This window comes from Monopterus albus, unplaced genomic scaffold (assembly GCF_001952655.1).
Source record: "Monopterus albus unplaced genomic scaffold, M_albus_1.0 scaffold98.1, whole genome shotgun sequence".
Classification (NCBI taxonomy): Eukaryota; Metazoa; Chordata; class Actinopteri; order Synbranchiformes; family Synbranchidae; genus Monopterus; species Monopterus albus.
In genome coordinates, this window is record NW_018127978.1 from 1,089,114 (window position 1) to 1,106,476 (window position 17,363).

Sequence of the window (17,363 nt, forward strand, 5' to 3'; positions counted from 1 at the left end):
CGCTGGGATTTCTTTATTTGGTAGACCCCCCCAACACACACACACACACAGTTTGATGAATGTTTGCGTGAAGCCTCCTTATCGGTAAAGTTTCCTCCAGCACTTCGTTCCGACCGACGCAACTGTAATTTCATGGCCTCTGTGTTTCCACTGCAGACACTGTGTGTGTGTGTGTCTGTGTTTGGGGAGCCCCCCTATCAAACACCCAGAATGTAAATCATGTTGGTTATTATTCATGTTTTGTCAGAACACAGGAGGAAATTTAAAAGACACAAACACACACTGCCGTTTCACAAGGAGAAAATATTAATAACAATTGTTGTCACCGTTTCTACCATCAGCTGTAAACAAACACACACAAAGGCAGTGCAGGTTTTACACAACACCTTCAGCTCTCAACAAACAGTTTGTAATGAGAGTACAGACTTTCAGAGTCACTACTGTAATCAGACATTAAAGCTCCACAGCTTTAACTTCCTGTTCAGGTCTCAACGTGCTGATACAGTGCGTTAAAGGCAGGTTAGGTCTGGAGGATGGTGCCGCTTAGTGGGGGGGTCTGAAGATTTATGACGACATGGCCTGACACCCCCTCTGGGGTCAGATAACGGATAAACATCATTTAACTTGTATACTGAACTTCCAGAAGAACACTCTCCCATTATTTGTGTATTATTGCCTTGATGACCTGATTGATCTGTTTATCCCCAGTCGCGACCTGTGCACTGAGACAGAATCCTCACAGTATACACAGGCCAGCCTTCCACGGCGAGGTCATGGGAGAAGATTTGATTTCCAGCAACCAGGTTACTATAGTGCATGTAAACGTGCGCTTGTGTTACCTGTGTAAACTGGTTTCTCTGAATAGACACACAGAGAAATCTGCTAACACGTGGGCTGATGTACAGCATCTTCTTGCAGCAACTAGAGCCACATTGGTACGTGTACGGACAGAGCACGCAGGTTCTAATGCGTCAGTAGTTCGTTCGCGGTTCTGATGTGGCGTGAAGTGGCAGTTTTGGCTGCATTTGTGCAGGTTGTAGAGTTTGTTAGGCCACAGTGGCTTCAGTCCGGACTCCCTGCAGACTGTACTGTGGATCTAAATTGGAGTGGATGTAAACTGTGGAGTGTTTTTGTGTTCCATTCAATAACCCAGAATGACAAAGTGAAAACATGTTTTCAGGCATTTTACTAGTTTATTATACTGCAAAAATGAACCCTAACTATCTTAAAACAAGGTATTAGATGTTTTTTTTTTACTGTTCTTCTGACCAGGCAGTTTGTTATGTTGGAACATTTGACTTGTTTCAAGATGTTTTGTCCATATTTATCTTAAAAGGATAATATGCTACTGAGATTTTAATAATGGTTCTGAGTAACTCAGTGCTTGAAATTAGAATTATAAAGGTGTTTGTTCAAAGCTGCTTTGTATCAGATAAACTTGTTTTTAGTCTGGATCCACTAGCTTTAAAATCTCTTTGGGTTCTTGAGGCTATATATTTTTACTTTGGTTTTTTACTGGCAAGTGAATTCTCACGTTCTGCTGGCAGATAGGTTGTGCTTATTTTAAGAAATATTTGCCCCATTCTATTACTTTTTAGAGGGCTGAGTTTTTGCTGTGTAAAAATCAAAAACTGAAACTTGCCAGTCTGTTCAGACTCTTTGCTCCAACAGTTAAAGGAACTTCACATTTGTCCTTGATTGAACTGTAGGAAGTTTCAGATTATTAGTACTGATATTCGGGTACTAGCTTCCTTTGGTTGTCGGTAATTAACTGCTCTTGTGTGGCGCTGTTTTGTCTAATCAACCTGATTTTACATAACAGGATGACGTTTGTGCAGTGCTGTAGAGTTCATTAGTCTCCATTGATTTCACAGGCTGTTCACCTTCTGCACACCTCGTTGTGTTGTAGATTTAACCTGCTTTTTGCTGTGGCTCCAGACTGTGCTCAGGTGTGTCCTGTTTGCTTTAATCCTGCTTAAGACTAGAACCTGAGTAAATGGGGCAGTTGGACAGAGCTTAGACAGACACGTGTATATGAGGTCCCACAGTTGACACTGCAGGTCAGGATGCAAACCACACGCGAAGTCTGAGGTCTGGATGGAAACTTGTAGCTCCTGGGTTCGTTTCTGTTTGATGGGAAAAGTCTGACCGCCATAAATGAAAAGAGATGAATGTAAAAAAACTGTAGAGACAAAGTGCTGGATGTGTTGTACTCCACATTTATTTATCACGATGCACACACAGTGGAGGGTGGTGAGCAGAACCAGACTGAAACTATTAAGACACTCCCTGGTGCTGTGTGTGTCCTGTGAAGCGTGGTACGGTATGATAATTGAATTTTGATGAAAGCCACATGGTTGCTAATTCAATGTGGAACTACACGAACACAAAAGACACACACTAACTATGTGATTCTTTGTGTTTCAGAATAATATTTAAACAAAATACAATCGCTGCTCTGAATCTGAGAAACGTCACCACAGCTGAAGTCAGAAGCATTTCTCTAACATCAGTGTGACCAAATAATCATTTAGTAGCCACGTATTTAAAGTTGCATTAACTCAGATTTCCCCCCACAGTCTGATAACCCCAGTGACAGTGGGACAGGACGTGGTGTCTCTCAGCTACACCCCCCTCCATGACCCTCTGCTGCCTACAGCCCTCCTGTTGTTATTCCAGCTTCTCCACCCTGTGTTGTCAAAGTACGGTCTGTAAATGAGCCCCGCCTGCCACCTAGCCAAGGTTAGAAGAAGGGTTTTTCCAGCCAGTATTCATGTCAAACAGCCATGGAGGAGCTGTGGCCAGCTAAAAGTGAACCAGCAGCTGCCAGAGTGAAGAGGTGGGGTCTTTTGCACAGAGAGAGTGGAACAAAGAAAGAGCAACAACCAGGGTTAACATGGGTTTGGCTGTTTGACATGGAGAGGGTTAAAAGCAGACAGAGGGCTCATTCAGATGTGGCATTCTTCTTCTGGATGTGTTAGCATCTAAAGCTAACCTGTTTGTTTTGGTAGCATTAGCCACCCAGCATGGTCAGGACTTTACCTTTGTGTTGAATTAATATGATTTTAGTTTGGGAGGAACTGGAGCTTTGTGTAATGTCAGTGTTTTGTGTCACATCACCAGGAACCAGAGCATTCTACTGGACTGACAAGTTTACTGTTAGCCAGCTAACACTAGCTTCAGACTGGAGGATGCATTTTGGACAGTTTGTCTCAGACATCTGTAGTTCATGTCAGAGCTTCAGTGAGAAGTTGTTTGTGGTGTCAGTTTGTCTGAGCCTCACTGGACCCTCTGGGCTGAAGAGACGTTAAATAGAGGAGATTTGAAGTTTTTGCCTCATTTATTCTCATTATATTGGGGTCACAAAGCTAAACACCAGTTTAAAAAAAAAGTAAATTAGAACTAATGTCCTAATCCAGGTAACCAAAACTGACAGATGTCTGCTCATTTTACACTAAATTTTAACTCCGGAGTACCACAGACAGAACAGTAGTTTACGAGCTATGTAATTTCTACATCTGCTCTGGTGAAAGCAAGACATATGACTTATCTGACAGTGCTGATGTTTAATAATGACAAATGTAGATCAACAGTAACGGAACTTTATTTACAATGTTATGTTTTATGGAAAAACAACATCATCACAATATATTACATCATCAAAATAAATAAAACAAAAATAGCCTAAACAGGAACAGCTGGACAGATGTGGACGCAGAAAGCTCAGTTTAACATCTGCAGCTTCCAAACCACAGAGCAGCAGAGTGTCCTTGAGACACGGCTGATTTTCATAGAAATGAACAAAAAGCAGCAGGAGGAAAGGAAACGAAGAGAAAAGCTGATGCACGGGTGTGAAGCTAACATGCACACAGGTTTAAAACACCGTGGACGGTCACTGTTCTTCCAAAGTGGAAACAAAGTTCAGTGTTCTCCTTTGTCGGGTGCAGAGTCATGTGAGGAGGTTGATGTTTAAGGTAAACGCCACGAGTCGGCTGCATTTACATGACTGATGGAGAGACCTAGAGACACACAGAGAGAGAGAGACAGTTAACTCATGTACTGACCCTCTCCTTGAGCTGAACCCTGAAGTCGCTGATCTCCAGGAGCTAAAATCAGATCATAAAACCAGTAACTTGTATGTAGAACTTTCTAACAGCATCGTTCGCACTGTGCTTCACATTGTGCTGGAGGGACATATCTGGTCTTTGTAGGGAATCTGGCTGAACTTCAGAGGGAAATCAGCTGGTTTAATTCACATTCCTTGTTCCCTAAGAAACTTATCACATGTTGACTTTTCTCTGATATTTAACTACTCTGTCCCCAGAGGAACAGGGCGAGCGTGTGACCTTGTACTGTGGAGACTCCTACGTGAACGTATTTCCATTCATTCATGGCACATTGTGAAAGGCATCACACCGCTGGAAGGAAATGCAGCTGTTCTCTACCAGGGCTTTTGTTTTAATGTCTCAGGTGTTTCTTGTCAAACATCAAAAGCAGTGGTTAAAAAAGAAAAGGAGCCTCAACTTCTTTGAGTCAGATGTACTAAGGAAGTGGACTTGGCAAATGTGTGCAGCTACAATCAGTGTGACTTTACTAAGTCTACATTCACATTAGAGCTGCAGTTTCCCTCCAAGTTTCCCAGACCTGGTGTGTCCACAGCAGTGTGAACAACCAGGCCAGACCTGGGCCACCTGCGTATGTGCTCCTTGACCCGATTCCTCTCTGACCTCTGACTGTGCGAGCGCCGTCAGAACAGTCAGATCAGAATCCATGTGGTCGTTTTAACGTCTCCTCTGCACATATGGCCTGTCGTTGTCATTCGGCATCGGTAACAGTAAACATGGAGGAGAGCGACAGGGTCAGTGGAGAGATTCAGTTTCAGGCCTTCAGCATCTTGACAAACATCTATAAGTTTACACAGACACAAACAAGAGTTTCTAATCTCCTCAGTTCTCCTGTGAACCTACAGGGTTCCCGTCCAGGTGTTCATAGAGACACATGAGGCTTTCTGTAGGTCTCATTGCTGATGGATAGGCGGGTCAGCCGGGCACCGTAATAATCCACAATGTAGTTTGATCCGTCTGCTGGACCCACGATCTGCAGGTGGAGACACAACAACACGAGGTACTGTTAGCATTTAGAGCAGGACGCTGCGGAGCCACACCTGAACATTTAGGAGGTGAACTGGACTAGTCCCTAATGACAGACTTTGGCTCCGTCTACCTACGTTTTTCCTCATCAAGCCCAGGACGATGGTGACAGGGCTGATCACATCTTATTTTGAAAGTGCACAAAGAAAAACGTGGTCTTAACTGTGACTGTGCTGATTTCTCATGGCAGTTACAGGACAGTGCAGCCAGAAGCTCAGCCACCCCCCACTCACCGGATGATTATTAAACCTGGGCCAGTGACCTGCGACGAATCTAAAAAATAAAATCTTCAGCCACTTTGAGGCTTTGATTGCTGCAGGTAATAATTACATTAGCTGCTGTCACACACAGAGGTGTGTAAAATCGCCGATCCATCAAACATGGCTGACGCCTCGCATCATGTCCAGGTTTAAATGCTCCATTAGTCCAACCATCCATCCATCCATCGCCGGCCCCTTCGCACCTCCTCGTGATGGATTTCCAGGTTCTATTATCTAAAATGCTTCAACAGGAAGGAGTGATTTGTCCCTTCACCTCCTGCTTCTCTCACTCTGAGTCCATTAGAAACTTCTAGAAGCATCATTTATCCTGAGGCCTTCAGAGGGGCCGCGCTGCATGATGGATGGCAGTAAATAATAATTAGGAGGCCGACGCTTGTTTATTCATCAGGCTCGCTGGTTGTCCCCCTGAACGGGCAGTTAGCCACTAAAACATGAGGCTCCGCCGCCACGTGGCACACTGAAATGCTTCTTCCGGGAAACGTGGACCTTTTCATCACAGGTCAAGAGGCTCATCAGCTACTTGTTGAAAGATCTGAATTTCATACACTGACCGGAATAATGTTCCGTTTGTTTAAAGGCTGGGTGGTGACCAGTGTGACCGGTAGCTAACTGGGTTAGTGACTCACCTGCATGGCGATCAGTATGAAGTCGATCAGAGTGCCGATTCCGCAGAAACCAACGGTGCAGAACTTGAGCAGTCCTGAGAGACAAGAGACAGTGAGTAAATATCAAATGAAGACAAGTTGTCACTGAGAGCATTTTACTCCTCTACACTCCACATGAACTGATGTGTCCAATTGAAAGACGTATCTGAGGCTGCATTCACATCCCAGCTGAAGTTTCCCAAACTGACCAGATGTGGCTTGTGTTTGCAGTTTGATGCTGAGCCAGCTGTGTGTAACTTTCATGTCTGTGCAGATCAAGTTTAACTAACTAAGTGGCTGATTAGACACACTAGCAGAGATGATGACGAGATGGGCTTCATCACCACTCACTACGAGTGAAATGAATAAATCAGACATTTAAAGGACCTGTTTTTACACTGGATTCAATGGCAGCCGAGGCATCAGGCTGTAAGTTTCTCTTAGACACAAGGAAAATAAAAATCAAATGTGCAGATGTTGCTGAATCACTCGTCAAAGGAGGAACCCTGTCGATGTCAGCGACCCTGTGTCGGCGCCGCCCACAGGACAAACTGCTGAAAGCGCTGCCACAGCCCTGTACTTTGTGTTTGTTCTGTGTAACAGAGCTGCCTGCAAAATACATTTTTAGAAATGAATCTGACTTGGCTCGGCTTGCGTTGACCTGTGCCAAATCGGGCCAGGTGCTCATCAGTGCAGCTGTCCTCCATCCTCCTCCCTACGACACACACAAACACACAGCCTCTCAGCCTTTGTCATGCTGCAGGTGTCTCATTAAAATAAGGATGAGAGGAGATTCAGTCTGCCAATAATAACCCATCCTTGTTGTGCTAATCATAACTGTTATTATGCTCCATTGTGTGTAGATCAGGGACGAACAAAGTCTAATTGAATTTCATTTGAATTCAGGCTGGAAGACCAGAAAATGAGGAAACCATTAAAGGGCAACGCCACCTATTTTCACCAGCAGTCCCTGTGATGTCCACTGGATGCTGCTGTGATCAGCTCTGTAGTGATGTGAATGGGGAAAACCCCATTAAGCTTTAATTGGACAGGCAGACGAGCTGAAGACTCCTGGATCTTTCATCCTGTGGTGCGAACACGCTTCCACCTCCTCTACCTCCTCCAGTTCCATAAACGCAATTTAATCATTTGTCACCTATGGTGTTTTCAGTCTGTCTTGCTGAGCGGTGGTGTGCGTGGCGGAGGCATCCTGAGTCACACCCGAGCCAGCGTGACAGTGTTTCCACTGCACTGTAAAACGCACTGCTTATCACCCGCATCTCGGTCGTGTGGGGGTGGTGCTGGCCGCTGAAAAGTGACACATAACTTGCAGCTTTCTCTTACCCCCTCATCAGAAGGCCGGGTGAGAGACTCCATTTTCGAATCTTGCTGCAGTGAAATAAAAGCTAAAATGTCAGTGCTGAATGTACAAACTTTTCCATTCCAGTGCTGTTGAAGGTGGCGCTCAGCTCCACTTGGCCCCGGGCAGAAGCAGGGCCGGCTGAGCCCGAGCCAGCACTATGAGTGCACAAAAATGCCAAGGAATTGAAAAAGAAAACTAATGATCTGTAACAAAATGTGCATTGTATGTTTTGGTAAAACTGATGTTATAAAGTCGGTATCAAAGTCAAGGTATTGGTACCAGTATCAAATATTTTGGAATGATACCTGGTCCCATCCTCCCAAATATAATGGAGGAGGCTGTGCTGCAAAGACAGATGTGTAAAAATACTCCATTACAAGTAAAGGCTGCTAATTATGCCTCAGGTTTAGACATGTTGTGATGGTTTGAAGCTAGGGAATCCACTACGTCAATAAATGTCCTCATAGGGACAGAAGTACCTGTGTGTGTGTGTATGTGTGTGTGTGTGTGTGTGTGTGTGTGTGTGTGTACGCGTACGCGTACCTAGAGCAGGGTACCCCAGGTAGAAGCGGTCCGCTCCGAGCCAGCCCAGAAACAGAGATAATGCCACAGCTACTTTGTAGGAATACCCACTCCTGGCAGGAAACGGACACACGTTCATTGATAAGAAGGATAATGAACATAAAAATAAAACTGAACTATTTCTGTAGCATCTTCTGTACATTTTTGGTGCTTTACAGATGACTGACAAGCTGATAAGACAAAACACATGTGGACAGAAAAACTGTTTGAAAACACATAATAACTAAAACAACAGATAAAAATAATGACAAATACACAATATGATGGAATAAAACATAAATGCAGTAAAATAAGAAACAGAACTGACAATGCATGTGAAGAATTCTAATCCAAAGCAGGTCAGAGGTTTAAAAAACACTTCAGCTGTGGAACTGTCCTGCAGCTGATGAATGAAAATACAAACGCCTAAACGTGTTAAATGTGGCCCAGGAAACCCACTCAATACAGAGTTCTCGCTCCACCAGTCTTACACCAAACTCACCATCAGACCACTCAGCTTACAATCAGCCTGTCGTCAGACACCGAGACGCCACAGTCTGGCGTCAAACGTCACAGTGTTTGGCAGCAGTTCACGAATTTCACACATTTCAGTAAGTTCCACCGCAATAGTGCAGTAACAGGAACCCGATAATTCAGCGCTGCAGCTGACGGTTTATTCTCTCCACAGAAGCTAAGACGTGTGTGCACGCATGCTGTGAGCACTCACACGTTCCTGCAGGTGATGGTTTTGTTGAAGCCCACTTCGTCCCCACTGAACCTGAACTCCGTCCCATTGGAGAATCGACAGCTGATGTTCGGTGCTGGGAGACACTCCACTGCAAATACACACACATTTGTAGTTCTGTTTCTGTGAGGACCCTCAATGACATAGTGCATCCCTTAGCCTAAGCCCACGCCTCAGCCTAACCCTGACCTAAACCTGAACCCTAAAGCCAGGTCTGAACCCTTAAACAGCCCTTTGAATATGTGAGGACTGGACAACATGTCCTCACTCCCACGGTATAAATCTCGCGCTGGTCTTCAGAGGAACAGAAACTGGTTTGCAGGCAGATTTCCAACCAAAATTTTACCCTTTTTAAAAATCACATTTATGGGTATCTTTTGACATTGTCTTGTATTTCTTTTAGATATTTTCTAATTACTTTTCTATTATGTAAAGCACTTCATTATCAATTCATCTACTAGCCTGACTTCAGCCTGGCTTTCCAGCACTGTGTTCATTTAAAACACCAGATCTGTTGTCATTTAGGCTGAAACCTGCCAAATGAGGAAGCATGTTAAACATATCAGAATAACCCGTGTTGTGTCACACTCACCCCAGGCCGTCTTTTCCCTGCAGTTCTCCGGCTCCTGAGTGGCTTCATCGATCTTTGGATCTTTACAGAGATACGTGAGCAGAGTGAAGGAGCCCAAACTGTATGATCCAATGTTAATACAGTGGGGAAAAAAAAACAGACTGAAGGTAAAAATAACCACTTCAGACACGTTATCACATTAGAAAATATCAACAGCTATTCACTATGTTTAACTGCAGCTTGGGTGTTTCTGGCTGTTTGGGAAGACGCCAATGATCTGCTGGCAGGGGCATCTCAAAGAGGCTCAGGACGCTGTGAAATGCTGCTTTACACGCTGGTACATTGACAACCCATAATATCAGATATGAAAATATATCACAGGGTCAGTCTTAATTTTTGATACTCAGCACATTATACTGATAATACTCATGTACTTTTACTTAAACGGAATTTTGAATGCGGACTTGGGACTATTTTGAAACTGTGGTACTGGTAGTTGTACTCGAATAAAGGATGAGTATTTCTCCCACAACTGCTGTTCACCCTGATCCCAAACAATGTGTGGTTACATCCAGATGAATTTAGGAACATCTGAGAAACAGTCCGAACCTGATCACAACCTGAAGACTGAGTCACGTTGTGAAGCTAATAACGTACCAATAACACTGTCATAAATAAAGCTTCATGTCTCTACAGCAAGCTACACATGTACAATAGTAAAAAAAAAGTAATACACTTTAAAGTATACATAATAACTACTGCATTGCACTAATATTTAGGTATGTGTAATATTTTAGCTGCAGGTTGCTTCAGTATGCATTGCTAAGCCAACTGCCCTTAGCCGCCACCTTAGGGTAAATTATCTTCCTTTAAATGTGAGTTACGTTAATATACATGAAATAAAGGATATTGTCCGAGTCTTAGGTTTTCGCAGCTGTCCACGTCTTCAGCCAGAACCACCTTTAAATGAGAGTAAACGTAGTAGAATATTAGGATCCACAGCCCAGAGCGTAAACAAACTAGCTGTCTCCAGGAGGACGCCATAACTGACTGTCACGTGACAGAGCGATGCCTTTACGTCGCTCTGACAAATGGCAATTCAGATATTTGGGGACACGATTACAGAAGACCCAACATGCTCTGAAATAATGTTTTAACAACTAGTTAAAACATTATTTCAGACAAAACATTGATGTGAAGGAATTTGAATTTAGTTATTTGAAGGAACATGATTTTAGTATTAACCAAAACTTTACTGTCTCAATAATACATTTAGATCCACTTGTAACATTTTTTCTCAGTATGTTGTGTTTCCAAAAACCTTGTTTGGTGTCCCAAATATTGGAAATGAATGAATCAAGATATAGATTTTTCTTTTTTTAAATAATGTCAAATATGACAGGTTTGTACTTACTGGTATCCTACTGTTTAAGCCCTTTGTAAATACTGTTATTTAAAAAAACTACAAAAAATACTATTAATAATAATAAATAATAACTACAACAATGCTAAAAAGTACTGATAGTACTTTCTGATTCTGATTCTGTTATCATTAGCCTATTATATGAGGCTTAACTGATAAATATAAATATGGCTTCAAAATATTATGCAAATAAATATAGGCTATATATTGTATTTTTAAAAAAGTTTTGTTAATGTTCTGTACCAAATATTTGGCAAATGAAATGAAATATTTGGCAAATAAATATTTCATGTTTTTGTAAACAGAAATGTGGAGCCTTGGATCCACCAATGATTTACTTCTGCTATATCAGGATCATCATTTTTTTTATTTGAAAGCTATTATAAATAAATAAATTAAGTGAGTTTATTTACTGAATAAAGTGAGAACTCTCAGCTTCAAACCATAATTCAGAAGTTGTTAAATTTCTCTCATATTGTTTAGTTTTTTTCTTCTATGACTAAAAACTAAATATGTACGGAATTTTATTTATTTGTTTTTGTATAATTTTATATGAATAAAACAGAGGAGGATGTCACTTTGGCCTTTGGGACACTAGAATGAATGTTTTTAACCATTTTCTTGCATATTAGTGACCAAACGACTAATTCATTAATTGACAAAATAATCGACATATTCATCTAAATTTAAAATAATCATTAGTTGCAGCCCTGGATTAAGGTATTTATAGCAAAATATAACAGACTTAACAAAGCATGAAATGTGTTTCACGTTTCCTTTAGGTTACAAGGATAAAACATGTGGTGCCAGGATGCCCGACAGCATTCGAAAGCAGCATTAAAGCGACACTGATGCCAAGCTGGATGCAGTTCATGTGAGTTTTACACCAGTTTAAACCTCCCTTGAATGCGCCTGCTTTTTCTGATTTGATTATTTGGAGGCGGCTACACCTTCCGACTGTTTATCTCCTAGAAATATGACGAAACGAGACTTTGTAGGCGCAATTTAACAAGCTAATTTGGCATGCTAACAGCTAGCCGCCTGTTAGCGCCCGGCTGTGTTGCTGTGAAACTGATGGAGAAGTTGTATTAATGTTGTTTTAGTGAAGCCGTTGGTTATAAAGACACGGGAAGCAAAGTTTGATGGTGTCTGTGGTTTAATAGTGTGTGTTTTGATTATGTCGTAGTTGTTTGAAGCGTTTTTTCATTCCATTTTTATTACTGTTTTGATGCACCTGTTGCGAGTTGAACCCGCAGGTGGCTTCCTACAGATTTAAACGCCCCCGTAAAGACTTTTAACACAAATTTAAAATTAGCACAACATCCAGATTAGCGGATTATTCATTGATGACATTCCACAATTCGGTTTTACCCCTCCCCTCCGAGCTGCCGAGTTTCACTTCCTGTTTCTCAGGTGAGCTTACAGGTGAGTTTCGCCCTGACACAATCACAGATTTAACGGAGTAAACAAGACCTTCGGGCTGGTTTGTCTCTTGTTATTTGATGTGAACGTTGGAAAGTGTTGTGTTGTATGTTTTTCCCGTGTGTGCGCTGGTGGAGCTCGGCCCTGACTGTGTAAACAAGCCGTGCTAATGAAGCCAACGGTCAGATCAGCAGCTTTTCACAGAGAGACACCGGAGCACACAGTTAGAAACCAGCTGTGGACAGATGTAGAAGTTAAACGTAGTTCCAAGGTTTCAAAGCTCTTATAAACCACACCTGTAGGCTACGAGACAATAGAACTTGACAATAACAAACTGCACATTCTTAGTATTGACTAAGTTATGAAATGGTACCAGAACACAGCTGCTGTTTGTTTCCACTACTCTGCTCTCTCTGGTCGAGTCTTGTAGCACTGTAGTTTTACTCGTCTTTGTAGTTGTTTTGTGCTTCCTCGTGGTCGTTTGGCTTCCTGTTCTGGTCAGTTTGTCTTTGTGTGTCCTTTGTTCTGTGTTGTCTTGTGGTAGTTTTGCATCTGCAAGCTGCTGTATGTTGATCATTCTTGTTGGAAAGTAGTTCAGTGAGTACAGACTGCTCTTACAGTTCAAATAACTGACCTTCTCATCGGGTTCTTTTGCCCCCTAGGGTTTAATTCGTCATTCATGTTGCAGTATTTAAAATATGTGTGAAATCATGTTCTGTGTCCTTCTGTGTTCAGACTGATCCAGAGCGACAGACAGCCGGAGTGTCACTACAATGTTTGAAAATGTCCCTACAGGTACAGTAAATCTTCTCAGCTCGCCTGCATTTGATATTTTTTATCCAGCTGTTCACACACACAGCGCAGCTTCACTGTGTGTGGTGGTTGCTTCTATATCATCAGTCCTGTGTGTGTGTTTTTTGTCTTCAGTGTCCTCAGTGGAGCGCCAGCAGGTACTGGGAGCTCTGGAGCGTCTGCAGGCCAAACTGGTCCAGAGGGAGGAGTGGACCCACTGTAACACCCTGGGGAACCTGAGGGAGACTCTGCAGAGTCCACTGTTCAGCCACATCCTGACCCTGCAGCACTCCATCAAGCAGCTCCGAAACCAGGTGACAACAAGCGACAAGTCCCTTTAGCCTGAAGTTCTCCACCAAACAGGAACAGAAACATCACCCCAACAGTTTATAAATGCCTTGTTATATTTGTGCGCACGTGGCTCACATTTCAGTCCAGTCTGTGCATGTGTGGCAGTTTAGGAGCTCCGTGGTGTTCACACCGGAGCCGGACACATTGATGTGAAGCATCAACGCAAAAACATCAGATCTGACTGAAGCAACAGGTCTCAGCGTTAAGGCCTGAGATGTGGATGCAGAAATCCTCCGATACCTCACGGCACTGCGCTTACGTCAGAAACAGGTTCACAGTCATCTCTAACCCTGGCAGCAGACCAAAACTAACATGCAGTGCTGGTATTTCAGACTAGGAGCAGCAGCAGCAGAAAAATGGCTGAAAAGCATCAACAGGTCTGATCAAGAGACTCGTCCTGATCGATGCCAGCTAATGTTGGTGGCTGCTGCTCATTTGCTAGTGCAAGATGGAAACAGCTCTGACTGAACAACATGATTCAGAAAATGTGAATACACTGTGTGGTTGCAGTCATTGGTCAGTTTATTAGAAACCCCTGTGTCAGACTACCTCAGTCTGATCCAGCAGTCCTACAGTAAACCCTCCTGCACAAAGCTGTTGATGGTTCAGACTGTGTTGGTTCAGCCGTGTGATCACTGTGGGGGTTTCAGTTTGTGCTGCATTATACAGTGAGGTGGTGGTGTTATTTTGTCCACCCCACTTATATCATGAAGGTTGGCTAAGTAACGCTGCAAATATATATTGTACATGATTTAGTGGTAAATGGCTTTAAAAGTCTTATTATAGGCAGTGTTTTCTACATTCATGGGGGGGATATGATAACCTTTTTATTTTATAGTAAAGTAATTTTTCTTTTGTGTAGCTGTTTAATTCCAGTAATATAAAACTTGAATTGTGATCATTACAGCAACAATTTCTGGTGGACCTCTTGACACGTCTTCCTGAACGGTTTCAGGTAACTGAACTATTCGGGTCAGATCATCAACAGTCCACTGGGAATTTACCCACGTACAGAGAACGCTGAATCAGCAGCAGCTTTAAAACCAGCGCGACTGAAACCTGAACATGAATTAAGTAAGAAACTGGCAGGTTAGTGAATTTGGAAAATCAGAGTTAAATATTTTAACTCATGAGCCAGGAAAGTAACATCTAAATGAGATGGGCCAAAGTTTAGAAAGGCCTTCAGTGTAGTGTAATGGAGCAAACTTCCTGTGTGACAGTGTGAACACAGTGCATCCGTCTTCAGTGGCAGTGTGTTACTGCAGGCCTGCTGTGTTACATCAGCAGGTGTGTCTCTTCTCGTCTCACTCAGTGTGTTTAACATCAGAGCTGCACACTAGTGAGTGTTTCCCATCAGAGCTGACATGTGTAACTCCTCCCAGGTGTCACGGCCTATCAGGTATCAGTAGTCTCCCGCCTCCTGTCCCACACGGTGTCCCATCGGGGGGGACACCGAATCCTCTCTGCATCGCCATTTGTATTCAGCTCCAGCTCGCACTGACGTGGAGCCTTTACAATAAACAGTCTGCAGGCCAAATTAAGATAATGGCAATAACCGACGACGGGCTTCATATTCTAAGTGCTGCCAAGGTCAGAGCTGAGTTTATGAATGCGTCGGTGGAGGGTATATGAAGCAGGGACTTCTCTCGTTTATTTATTTTCCCTCCCTCCCTGGCTCTCTGCGGATCTATCAAGCTTTAATATCTAGTGTCTTGGTTTGAGTAACGGCCTTGTCGAGGCGGTATTGATGAAATGGCTCGGGATCCTGCTCCGTCAGCCTGGCCTAAATAAGCCGCAGACTGATAAGTTTCCACAATGTGAGTGTAAAGGTCATTAATACATTACCTGTTCAGAGTGAGAGCGCCTGCAGAGGAATCTATTGATTTTCTTTTTCCTCTCTCCTCCCCACTTGCCCCGGCCTCTGTGCTTCATTTTTCCCCTCCATGTCGTTCTTTCTTGCCGACAGTGTCCTTGCATATAAGGGCGCCTCCCCGTCTCTCTCTCTCTTTCTCTCTGCTTTCGCTGTTCCTCTCGCCGTCAGACATTTGTTTTGTGTTTGGTGGTAAAACCTGAAGCTGGTCAGAGTCCACGGCACCAGTCCTCCTTCCCACTCTAGGCCTCAGATCAGACTTTGTAGAAACACATGGCCAAAAGTATTTGGACAGATGACTGTTCCCTCCATATTTTACACCGTGGTCACTGATGACCCTTATAAATAGCGTCACGCTTTCCAGCAGATGTTGAACTGGCTCAGGTCCAGCACTGATGTCAGGTTTTACTGTAAAGTGAGGCTGGAGAAGCTGAGAAAGAGAACGACTGCACTGTGGTTTTATTAAAATGAAAAACGCTCTGCTCTCAGCAGTAAAGACGAGGCTAAAATTCACAAAGTTTCATGCAGCCTTTCTGCTTTGGATCTCAGACATTCACTGCAGCGGCCTTTGTGTAACCTCAGCTGCTGATAAAATTTGTGCTTAAAGCTGCAACTGCAAATCTTTTCTTCACATTCACAAACTTTCGAAAGTGATAAACATCCACAGGCCTTGAACTGATTCCGGCTTCTGTCGCTCCACAAGTTCAGGATCTTACTGAACTTTATTTGACTGTGAAGCGGTAATGTTGAATCTGAGACAAAATTCCCTAAAGGGACGTTGAAGTCTGTCTTATCTTGTTTGAGCCCCCACGATGAAGCCTCTTCAACTCAGATGAATTCTTTATAGTCCTGGGTGAATTTTTGTCTTATGGTGTTTTTAAAGTTGTGTTGTTTTTCAATTTAACTTCACATTCACTTTGCACACACCATCACTGTGACTTTACAGTAAAACCATCACTGAAGAAAAACTGCTGAGTTGTCCTTTAAACTCTGGAGCTTCTGTGTTTCTGCTGCTGGTATTAAATGCATGTGACTCTCGCCCTATGTTCACACAGTAACCATAGCAGCTTGTCCCCTGAGCTCCACGAATAGAAAATTAAACACTGATTCTCAGATGCGTCCGTCCTGTTCAGCAGCAAACAGCCATGTTTCTGCATTAAATCATAGCACATAGGACTTTTGGAATCTTCAGTGTGTTTCTGAGGATGATTTTTAACATTGTTCCCCCCCCCCTCCATAAAATAAATTGTGTTCATGTCTCAATTTGTCTGACGTGAGGTCCAAACCCAGAAATATTCACTTTGCAAAGATTTGAATCCGACAAAAGCCGAAAATTTATGTATTAGCATTTGAGAGGCTGAAAGCAGCCTTTTTTCGCTTTTTGTCGATTATCAGAATAGTTGTAGATTATTTTTCTGACAACGGTCCAGTCGTCGTTGCTTTTCTTTGGACAGAGACGGGCTTTTCTTCTGCTTAGACATGAGCTTGAGCTCCAGAAAGAGGAAAGGTACCTCATATAAACCCAGTAGGATGAGTTTAGATTGTTTCATTCAACAAACAGTCCGAAGTGTAAAAATGTTCTGCCTACCTTCAGGTATCCAAGAAAAGTACTAAATCACCACATTTGAGAAGCTTTAACCAGCAATTTAGTTTTTTACTTCAATGATTAAAAAGACTAATGGATTATCAGAGTCAGTGCAGACTATCTTGTGGTTATTCAAGTGATCATTGTTTTGGAGTTCAGTGTTGTAGCTGCACAGAAACTGTGTCTAAATAACAGACAGTGTAAAGCTGTAAAAATATTTAAAGGATGAGTGAAGTTTAAATTGGTCAGTGAGAGTAATGAAGAAAGCAGGCGTCTGTGCTGTGGCTTTCATACTGTATTTGTTCAGCTCATTTTTGTGCAGCTCTGAGCCAGCTCTGCAAAACATGTATCACCTCTTATCTGACAGACCTCTCCTCCTCCTCTTCCTCCTCTCTTCAGCTCAGCAGTATTCCTCCTGACGCCTGCAGTGAATTCAGTTTCTCCAAAAAGGGTCAGCTGATCATGAGCGCCGTTAACTTGGCCAGCAGCTCAGCCCCACCCACACCGTCCACCTCCTCCTCCTTCCTGACCAATGGCTCGTCTCCGCCCTCGTCTGACCTTCTCCAGAAATGGATTCTTGCTGCCGCTAAAGTGGGGGGGGGCCC

At 43.0% G+C, this 17,363-nt stretch overlaps 2 protein-coding genes across 3 annotated transcripts in view; one reads left to right on the top strand and one right to left on the bottom strand.

Moving 5' to 3' along the window:
• Window positions 1–3,586: 3,586 nt before the first annotated feature.
• tm2d1 (TM2 domain containing 1) lies at window positions 3,587–10,410 on the bottom strand. 2 transcript variants are annotated; one of them, XM_020609229.1, is made up of 7 exons: window positions 10,226–10,408; window positions 9,337–9,410; window positions 8,727–8,835; window positions 7,982–8,073; window positions 6,058–6,131; window positions 4,968–5,097; window positions 3,587–4,019 (listed from the first exon to the last, which is right to left on the bottom strand). In XM_020609229.1, the coding sequence occupies exons 1-6, from the start codon at window positions 10,357–10,359 to the stop codon at window positions 4,987–4,989; spliced, it is 594 nt and encodes a 197-aa protein (XP_020464885.1). In that variant the 5' UTR covers window positions 10,360–10,408; the 3' UTR covers window positions 3,587–4,019; window positions 4,968–4,986. The 2 variants fall into 2 exon arrangements, with proteins under 2 accessions (XP_020464885.1, XP_020464886.1); XM_020609230.1 differs by lacking the exon at window positions 4,968–5,097 and having other exon boundaries at window positions 10,226–10,410.
• A 1,219-nt stretch (window positions 10,411–11,629) lies between these two features.
• patj (PATJ crumbs cell polarity complex component) overlaps window positions 11,630–17,363 on the top strand; it is a 77,357-nt gene continuing 71,623 nt past the window's right edge. Inside the window, 4 exon segments of the mRNA XM_020609059.1 lie at window positions 11,630–12,163; window positions 12,896–12,955; window positions 13,088–13,266; window positions 17,158–17,349. Of these exon segments, the coding sequence (XP_020464715.1) occupies window positions 12,934–12,955; window positions 13,088–13,266; window positions 17,158–17,349 (393 nt within the window). The 5' untranslated portion in view covers window positions 11,630–12,163; window positions 12,896–12,933.

Coding starts and splice junctions, on each gene's coding strand:
- tm2d1 (XM_020609229.1), bottom strand. CDS start 10,359: ATGGCGTCCTCCTGGAGACAGCTAGTTTGTTTACGCTCTGGGCTGTGG. Junction 9,411..10,225: donor GAAAACCTAAGACTCGGACA/ATATCCTTTATT, acceptor CACTCTGCTCAC/GTATCTCTGTAAAGATCCAA. Junction 8,074..8,726: donor ACCATCACCTGCAGGAACGT/GTGAGTGCTCAC, acceptor GTTTCCTGCCAG/GAGTGGGTATTCCTACAAAG.